This window comes from Cibotium barometz, chromosome 7 (genome assembly GCF_041138505.1).
Source record: "Cibotium barometz isolate CiBa-2024 chromosome 7, ASM4113850v1, whole genome shotgun sequence".
Classification (NCBI taxonomy): Eukaryota; Viridiplantae; Streptophyta; class Polypodiopsida; order Cyatheales; family Cibotiaceae; genus Cibotium; species Cibotium barometz.
In genome coordinates this window covers 29,331,117-29,341,106 of record NC_141052.1, presented here as the reverse complement: position 1 = coordinate 29,341,106, position 9,990 = coordinate 29,331,117, and the positions used below count along the sequence as shown (strand labels likewise).

Here is a 9,990-nt window from a genome sequence, read left to right as displayed (position 1 = left end):
ATTGGGAATTTTAACCTTAATGCTAAGGTTAGAAACAAAGCACTAAGGCTAGCAGCATACGTGGAAAAGGAAATGTATTTCTTTTATTTGGGAATTTTCTAGATAGCATGGAAGGGAAATGCGAGCGCAGCCTTTTAAATTGGAATTTCCCGCATGTATAGCTGCAAAAGGTGGTGGGGGGCGCCGAGTTCTCCGCGGGAAAAAGAGAAAAGACCAGAGGCCACGACGGCGAGTTCAGGGTGGGATATAAATTCTGCAGAGTTGAGGAACATCGTCAAAATCTACCAGAGTTTTTAATTTCTTGAATACATATACTGCTTGTGCTTTGTAGGTGTTAGAATTAGAGAGTAAATCTAGTACTACATGATGATATAATTATGGGAAAAACCATTTTCAAAAATCAAGACTGAAGCGGTGCTGCTCCCGCGTTTCTTCTTCGCTTAATCAACGTTGAAGCGACTTTCGAGACAAGCAAAAATAAAAAAAAACAAAGTGTAAATCCACCCATTCAGATAAGCTTTTTTTTATTACTTTATTGGACTTGGAAAAAGGGTAAGACCCATAAATCCTTAAAGGATTTGAAATTGAGAAAAGCTTGGTGAACAAGCTAATGGTTGTTTTTTTTAGAACTTGAAGTTTTGTGGAAAAAGGTATCCTCTTAGCACATTTAAATCACGGGAAATTGGTCTATCTTCTGCTTGATTGAATTCTGGAAGTCATGAGCATGTTATGCCATCTTTTGCTTGTGAGATGTTAGAATATTAAGGCAGGTTTTCAGGTGAAAAAGAGCATCATGATATAATGGTTTTGATGACACTGGATGTAAAGGATGTAAAGGATGTAACTGGTCACATGTATATTGGGAAAATTTGAAGGCCTTGTTATGCCTACATGTGAATGGAAGGAATAAACACTTGATATGCAATTTTGTGCAATCATCAGGATGAATTCAAGGTTGTATTGAGGCAAGTTGACACATGTAATTGTCATTGGAAATAGTGAAGTTCAATACTCCTTGGGAAATTTTGTGCGTGAATTTCCTTGTTAGATTTGACATTCACTCTCACAGCTAGAAGTTTCGTACTTTCCTGGCTGTACCGCACACTTCACGACAACGTGTTCCCTTGAAATTGTCCTCAAAGTCCATAGCACTCCTGTGCAGCATTGCTCTAAGGAGGTATGGGCTAAGGCATACAAGGAATTGTGTAGGGGTACATCATCCAGACCTTCCAAAAATCTCCCTATTAACCTTTCATCAGAGAGCTTGTCTCTGGCACTACGATGAGAGTGGAGATATTTGACTCTATTGATATAGTCTTGAATGGTTTCACCATCCTTTTGTACATTGTGTAGCTGCTCCACCGGATTCCATCTGGTTCCTTGATGAGAATATTTGACCTTGAAGGCCTCTTTTAAGGCTTCAAAGGTGGCCTTGTCCTCAGCTTTCAAGGACCTAAACCATTGGCCAGCTTTACTGTCTAGGGTGAGGCCAAAGGCACTCACCTTAACTTGATCTTCCATGTGGCCAAGGCCTTCATAGATTTGGTTGAACATCTCTAAGTGTGGGATGGGGTCTCTAGTCCCATCAAATTTAGTGATTAGCTTTGAGATGTTTGCAGGTTTATTCCACTCTATTCTGGGTCTTGGTACAAGTTGAGCTGGGGATGGGGGCGTGATACCTGCAGCTGCCCCCTCCCTATTTCCATGGCTAATCTTAACATTTTTGGTGTTAGCCCTACCATGTCTGGAGTGGGTGTGCTGGTTGGGGAATGATTGGAGGAGGAGTGGGTCGACGGGCAGATAATAGACCATTGAAGACCGAGTGAAGACCCTTGTCTTATGGGTTAGTTAGGTTGTGCCCATTGTGGCCCCATGTGGTACCCTGGGTATGCTCCCTATAGTGGGTATTGTTGATATACAGGTGGAATGGGCTAATGAGATGGGGCCAGGTAGGCCCTTTCTCTCTGGTATGATGTTACCAATCCTTGGGAAGATGAATCTAGCCCTAGGTTTTGTATGGGTCTTTGGTCCCTAAATGAATCAACCTATGGGTCTTTGGCCCCTAGGTTTTGTATGGGTCTTTGGCCCCTAGGTTTTGTATGGGTCTTTGGCCCCTAAATGAATCAACCACCCTGAGGGAGACAGGCATGGCTCTCCAAAGACTGGAGGTTGAGTCTGGGTATGATGGCTCTCGCTTTTCCCTATTTCTACTCTAGGATCTAGAGACAGCATGGGCTCACTTTCCTACTAATGTTCCATATCTCTTTCCCTGAGATGTGGCTCTTCCGACTATGTGTTACTACCCAGGATAGAGTTGCAGAGCCTCAAAGCAAGGCCTCTCTATGAATGTGTGGGAGATGTAGGGTCTTGCTTTTGGACAGGTGGTATGTCCATACACTGAGCTTCAGGTTCTCCTATCTTGAGGTCAAGAGTTTCTCTTCCCGTGCTGGGATGGTCTTCGCTCTCACTGCTGATGTCAAAGACGAGCACCGTTTGGCTCCACACAGTATTAATCAATAGGTCCGACCTTATGAGTGAGGGAGCTTCGGGAGAGTTTACATCGTTAAAGAGAGGGTTGTTTCATACCAATTTACCTGAACGTAGGTGCATGAATGTGTGGAACTACTATACAGAACCCCCCTGTGAACAGTTTGGTTTTTTTTTTGAATGGTACGGCCGTATGCTTTGAGATGCTACTAGCATATGGTCCTCTTGAGTGACGGGTGGGGTGGCGATATTCCTGCATCGTGCGGCAATGGGATTGATTGAAGTTGAACTTGAAGACTAGTGGTTTGCCGCCTTTCCATGCCAACTCATATTCAATCAACATTAGTATTGGCTTGATATTCTTCTCCGTCATACTACTCCATGTAGCAATTTCAAATCGGGCCTTTAAAGCCGTCAAAAATTCTAACATCCCTGGCCCTAAAGGAGACAACATGGTTGCCCACTTTATACAATCTACCTTGATGCCCTTCCAGAGCGCTCTTCCACCATCTTTTCAGTAGTATGCCATTCAAGTCTAGAATGAGCAACCTTTTTATAGGCAAAGTACCTGTGCAGAAGCACCTACAAGTACATACACATGTGTAAACACATAAGTACACACTCATAGCCAAATTAATTTTCAATTAAAAGAAACTACATAGATTCATGGAGGCCAGAAAAAGTCGAGCTTGTATTATAGCAAAAAGTGGTTACATTAGGTGACATAAAAAAAGTACACCCATTCATATGGAAGTACCTTTGGAAGGCCAAAATTTTCCTCTTTTTCAGCATCTTGGTAATTATGAGATTTTTGTTATAGTTCACAAGTAGCTTAGGAACTAGGACCTAAAGGAGATTGTGTTGTTTTGAAACCCCAAGTTCTACCAATTGACTTTTACAAACATGAAAAACATGATTTATTCAAGAAGTTATAGGCATTCTATGGGATTTTTGACAAAACAGCTTCAAATTTCAATGAAAATTTCAAGTTAGAGTTTTTTTGTCAAATTTCTAATATAGCTTGTGTTTTGACATCATGAAAAATCCCCCTTTTTTTTTTACTTTTAACCGACCTATGGTTGAAACAAGGTGTAAAAATGTTGTTTCTAGGTTCCCCAAAAAAATTCCAAAGTTTTGATGAGAAACAGGACACTAAAGTGTCACTAAAGTGTCCTGAGGACACTTTAGTGTCCAATTACAGAACTAGTGTTAACATCTAGAATACAAAAGTGTATCAACAATCCACTCCATTTGATAAAAAACAGCACTCTGGAATCTACCCTTCACAAGACCTTCTCAAGCTCTTCTCACAAGCCCTTATCTTCACAAGCAAACCCTTCTCCCTTCACAAGAACACCCTCTTTTCCCTTCACAAGGATGAAAGGCCTCTCTCCACAAGCTTCACAAACAAGGCAATATCAAGATAATATCATATCTTTATCTTCTTTGTTTTCTAAATGTGACCCTTTTATTTAACAAAAAAGTATCCTTGTCTTCTTTGTTTTCTTTAACCCTTTTATTTAATAGAAAATTAATTATTAGTGTTTGAGAGTTACCTCAATATGCTTACTTGCTCTCTCTATTTTTCGTATGCATATGTTTTCTCTTTCTCTTGTATGCATGCCTATTTGACTAATTTTATTAATAGTTATTAAATAAAAACTTTAGTATCTTTTTCTTTCTGTGGCTAGATTAATTCAATATTTGTCAAGGAGGCTCACATCTTAGGCTTCTCCAAACTCCCTCAACCACGTGCAAGCTTCTAAAAATCATAAGAGGTAAGCTCTTAACCAAACTCTTTGCTATTTTTACACCTTCGGGTGTGCCATGATTTATTCTTGTGTTTTTTTGCCTCTAGTACTTATGAACATCATGCATTAAGCTTATGACCATAATGCATTCAGTTTAATGTACTATGCTTATGAGAATTATGCTCATAAGCTTAATGCATAGAGCTCTGTGAGCATAATGCATTAAGCTTAAGCATGCATGCATAGAGCCTATGAGCATAATGCATAAGCTTAAGCTTAATGCATTATGCTCATGAGCTTAATGCATAAGCTTAAGCATAATGTGTTATGCTCATGCATAAGTGTAAGCATAATGTATAGAGATCTATGAACAAAATGCATTAAGCTTTATAAGCATGCATAAGCATAAGCATAATGCATAAGCTTAAGCATAATGCGTTATGCTCATGCATAAGTATAAGCATAATGTATAGAGCTCTATGAACATAGTACATTAAGCTTTATAAGCATGCATAAGCATAATGCATTAAGCTTATGCATGTATGCATAGAGCCTATGCATTAAGCTTATGAGCATAATGCATTAAGATTAAGCTTTATAAGCATGCATAAGGATAATGCATTAAGCTTAAGCATGTATATATAGAGCCCATACATTAAGCTTATGAGCATAATGCATTAAGATTAAGCTTAAGCATAATACATAAGCTTAAGTATAATGCATACATAAGCTCTATGCATTAAGCTTATGAGCATAATGCATAGAGCTCTATGAGCAGCATAATGCATTAAGCTTAAGCATGCATGCATATAGTCTGTGAGAGCAGCATAATGCATTAAGCTTAAGCATGCATGCATATAGTCTATGAGCATAATGCATTAAGCTTAAGCTTAAGTATACTGCATTAAGCTTAAGCCTAAGTATATTGCATTAAGCTTATGCATAATGCATCAGCTTAAGTATAATGCATTATGCACAGGCATAAGCTCTATGCATTAATCTTGTGAGCATAATGCATAGATCTTAAGCTTAATGCATAGACCTCTATGAGCAATATAATGCATTAAGCTTGAGCATAATGCATAAGCTCTATGTAAGCATATCAAGTATGCATAGCTCACATAGAGCATGCATAGAGTATACACATGTACGTTCTATGCATGCTCTATGTGAGCATATAGAGCATACACATCCTCTGTGCATACTCTATCTGAGCTATGTATACATATGTTTATGCATACACATCCTCTGTGCATACTCTATCTGAGCTATGTATACTGCATGGCTACTATGCGGTTATTAGTGCGACTATATGCGCGACTATAGCTGCATGCTACTAGCCACGTGAAGCCTATTTTTCCATAAATGGATTCTTTTATTGCCATGTGGTTCTGAATGTGGCTATGCTCACCGTGTGTTATAGTGATATATCAAATGGCAATCCCTGCCATCTCTTATGTAGGTAGTAGGGGCATAGGGATGCAATAGCGTAAACAGTGCCTAGTGGCCACTATCTTTGTACAATGTACAAAATTATTTAGGACCTAGTGGTACCTACTCGCCACTATCTCTGTACAATGTACAATATTAATTGGCAAGTGAGTTATGAGTGAGTTTTTACAATTTATTAATCTTAACAAAATTATCTCTAAATCTAAAAGATAACAAGACATTAGTTGCAACATAATAATTTGCAACTTGTTCTTCTTATTTGAAGTCCTCTCAGTTTCATAAGCCATGCATGGGGACAGCTCTTATTAAGATTGAAAACATTTTTTTGAAAACTCAAAATATAACATTCTTCTAATGCACTCTTTTTTAACCCAAGTGGGGGTAGAGGTGAGCTAGAATCTAACTCACATCGAGGTCAATAGAGATCCAAGCTCCACTACTTGGCTATTGTCCCCAACCTCCCATTGTATGTTTTTATTGGGCAAGCCTTTAAGGTGATTTTTAGAGATTGCTAACCTGCTTATCATCTTGAGGGGATATTTTAAGTGTGGAAGCGTGATCTGCCATGAGAAAAATGTGCCCTGGTATTCCTATGCTCCCAAATGGCACTCAGAAGAATACCTCTTATTACATGCCACATTTTGAAGATGGCTGGATTCATTCTGCCTTTGCCTCAGTAACTCAAGGATTTATGTCAGGGACCTCCTAGTTCAAGCCTGCAAGCTAGCCATGGATAATGGAGGTGAAAAAAGGTATGGGGCAGCTAAGCTTCTTTACAAGAGGCTAAAGAGGATTAAGGTGTAACCTGTGGGTGATGTATCTTTGTGATACCTATAATATAAATTATCTCTTGCATTAAAAAAAAAGTGTGGAAGGGCAAATTCCTTCTTCTTCTTTTTTTTTGGAGAAGGCAGAGTTCAAGATTAGAGGATGGGTATTCAAAATTGCATGGATGAAAATTCAAAAAGGTGACGTGGCCATGAAGACCGTTAGAGGCAACGAACTAACTCTCTCCCTCCACATTTCTTGGTTAGTTGGTTGAAGTGTTTTCAAGAAAGCACGACGGCACTAGTCTTGAAGACGTTTTAAGCGCAGCCTGAGAGAGCTAATTGCGAGCAAGAGTTGCATGCAAATCTCATCTCTTTACTTAAGCGATTTGGATAAGCGCAATTTGCAGTTCCTCTGCTGCAGGATTAATCTGTGATCAGAGCGCGCCCAGAGAGAGAGAGAGAGACACACACACACACACACAAAGATGAGGGAAATTCTCCACATCCAGGGTGGTCAATGCGGCAACCAGATCGGAGCCAAATTCTGGGAGGTGATATGCGACGAGCATGGAATCGACCCCACGGGCACCTACCACGGTGACTCCGACCTCCAGCTCGAGAGGATCAACGTCTACTACAACGAGGCCAGCGGAGGTCGTTACGTCCCGCGTGCCGTCCTCATGGACCTTGAGCCCGGCACCATGGACAGCGTTAGGTCCGGCCCCTACGGCCAGATCTTCCGCCCCGACAACTTCGTGTTTGGACAGACCGGCGCTGGCAACAACTGGGCCAAAGGCCACTACACTGAAGGCGCTGAGCTTATCGACTCTGTCCTGGATGTTGTTCGCAAAGAGGCAGAGAGCTGCGATTGCCTCCAAGGTGATCATCAACCAACCAGTGCCTTACTCTTACTTTCTGTTTGCTGCAGAGTGTCTATAGGAGAAATATCATCGAATTTAAAAGAAATTTAATCCGTTTTCTATATTTCTTGCTAGTCAAGGGAGGCAATAGATAATCTAGTCTCAATGATTTCTGACCAATTGTAGCGAGCACCTTCACACTGTTGAGAGAACGTTGCATCTCCATTGTTCAAAAATAAGACCGGCCGGAAATCAATCCTCAGCCGCACAATTGTTGGGAGAACATGTTTTGGTTAATTGCAGTCATCCTGATAGCTTATAGTGAGTTCCAATGTGGATCAACTTGCAGGTTTCCAAGTCTGCCACTCACTTGGAGGAGGGACAGGCTCAGGGATGGGCACCCTTCTCATCTCCAAGATCCGAGAGGAGTACCCGGACAGGATGATGCTCACATTCTCGGTTTTTCCCTCTCCTAAGGTATCCGATACGGTGGTGGAGCCTTACAATGCAACACTGTCTGTTCACCAACTGGTAGAGAATGCTGACGAGTGCATGGTCCTAGACAATGAAGCTCTCTACGACATCTGCTTTCGCACCTTGAAGCTCACCACCCCTACTTGTAAGTCCTTCATATGCACATGACAATATGGATGTTTTTGCCATCTCTTTTCTCTTTTCTTAGAAATACAAAATATATATATTTATACTTAACTATATAGGAGTCCAGTGGGTCAGGGTTTCCCATGTGACACGGGTATTTCTCTTTTATCTTTTATAATATATATAGTTAATATTTAGCTCTTTTATAGATATATTAAATATTTACTCTCAATAATGATATAGATGCTTTTGTCATCTCTCTTTTTTCCTTTTTGAGAGGTATATTGTATATTTAGTTACAGGCGTCCACTGGCTATAGGTTGATCATGGGGTTTGGTCATCTCTCTTTTCTTTTGTTTAAGAGATACATTATATATGTACTCTCTTTTAGGCTGATGGGGTCTTGTTGGAGATGCCATGAAGTTTGTGTCATCTCTCTCTTCTCTTCTTTATTAAGAGATGTATTTCATATTTACTCTCTTTCTTCTTTCTGAGAGACGTATTTAATATTTACTCTCTTTTTCCTTGTTTAAGAATCTCTCTTTTTTTCTTGTTTAAGAAATATAATATATATATTTACCCTCTTTTTCCTTGTTTAAGGATCTCTCCTTTTTCTTGTTTACAACAGAGATATAATGTATATATTTCTCTCTCTCTTCTCTGTCTGTCTGTTTTTGAGAGATATATTATCTATTTACTCTCTTAATCCTTGTTCAAGAGACAGATTATAAATTTAGTTATAGGCATCGAGTGAGTGCAGGTTGATGGGTGACTGGTGAGTGAGATTAGTGAAGGTGGTGTTGACGAAATTCTTGTTTTTTTCCATGCAGTTGGCGATTTGAATCATCTCATTTCTGCAACCATGAGCGGGGTGACGTGCTGTTTACGCTTCCCGGGCCAGCTAAACTCCGACTTAAGGAAGCTAGCAGTCAATCTGATTCCGTTTCCACGGCTGCACTTCTTCATGGTGGGCTTCGCGCCGCTAACATCAAGAGGCTCGCAGGTCTACAGGGCGCTAACGGTACCGGAGCTAACACAGCAGATGTGGGACGCCAAGAACATGATGTGCGCAGCGGACCCTCGCCATGGCCGCTATCTGACGGCGTCGGCCATGTTCAGAGGCCGCATGAGCACGAAGGAGGTGGACGAGCAGATGCTGAACGTGCAGAACAAGAACTCCTCCTACTTCGTTGAATGGATACCCAATAACGTTAAATCTAGCGTTTGCGACATACCCCCCAAAGGCCTCAAAATGTCCTCCACCTTCATCGGCAACTCCACCTCCATCCAAGAGATGTTTAGACGCGTCAGTGAGCAATTCACCGCCATGTTCCGCAGAAAGGCCTTCTTGCATTGGTACACTGGTGAAGGCATGGATGAGATGGAGTTCACCGAGGCTGAGAGCAACATGAATGACCTGGTTTCCGAGTACCAGCAGTACCAAGATGCCACTGCAGATGATGAAGGCGAGTATGATGATGAAGAAGAAGGAATGGGAGCTTGATTTCTTCTATCATCAGCACCTTCTCAAAGCCAGGAGAAGCTAGGTACCGCTAATTTGTTTACCATCTCGAAAGCGCCATGGAAGCTTGAACTCAACTGAAACTCCACCCACCACTTTTAGTATTGCTTTTTGTATTTGCAAGTCGTTTAAGTAGAGAAACCCATGCTAGCTAACATCAACAAGGTTGAACCCTTGAACTCAACGTAAGCTTTTGTTAATCATCTATCTAGTCCGCTAATATTTTCTTCTGAGACAATGGCTTTGTCTCTTTCCGTTAATTTATCTTTGGCTTAATTCGGACGTTCTCGTTTGTGCTGATCTTTCCATGAAATGCTCTCAATTATTAACATTCCTTCTCTTTGTTGTATTTTTGGTCTTCCTATCCAAGACTCTGCCATCAAGGAATGCATTGAAGTTTGGGGAACCGAATCATGGAGTTTCGTAATGATTTGCTTTCTGTTTATTTGTGGTGTGGAGACAACTTCTATACAAAAATGGCAATAGTTTTGGTGTTGGTGTTGCCTCTAACTGTGTTAACAGGGATTTCCATTTCATTCAGATCAATT

The 9,990-nt window shown here is 40.6% G+C and overlaps 1 protein-coding gene across 1 annotated transcript; it reads left to right on the top strand.

Moving 5' to 3' along the window:
* The first annotated feature begins 6,815 nt into the window (after positions 1-6,815).
* Positions 6,816-9,690, top strand: LOC147636867 (tubulin beta-1/beta-2 chain-like). Its single transcript, XM_086799863.1, has 3 exons — positions 6,816-7,339; positions 7,670-7,939; positions 8,751-9,690. The coding sequence occupies exons 1-3, from the start codon at positions 6,946-6,948 to the stop codon at positions 9,422-9,424; spliced, it is 1,338 nt and encodes a 445-aa protein (XP_086655989.1). The 5' UTR covers positions 6,816-6,945; the 3' UTR covers positions 9,425-9,690.
* The last annotated feature ends 300 nt before the right edge of the window (positions 9,691-9,990 follow it).

Excerpts from the sequence above, each read along its gene's own strand:
- LOC147636867 (XM_086799863.1), top strand. The coding sequence starts at position 6,946 with ATGAGGGAAATTCTCCACATCCAGGGTGGTCAATGCGGCAACCAGATC. Across the intron at positions 7,340-7,669 it reads GAGCTGCGATTGCCTCCAAG|GTTTCCAAGTCTGCCACTCA; the intron begins GTGATCATCAAC and ends ATCAACTTGCAG. Across the intron at positions 7,940-8,750 it reads GAAGCTCACCACCCCTACTT|TTGGCGATTTGAATCATCTC; the intron begins GTAAGTCCTTCA and ends TTTTCCATGCAG.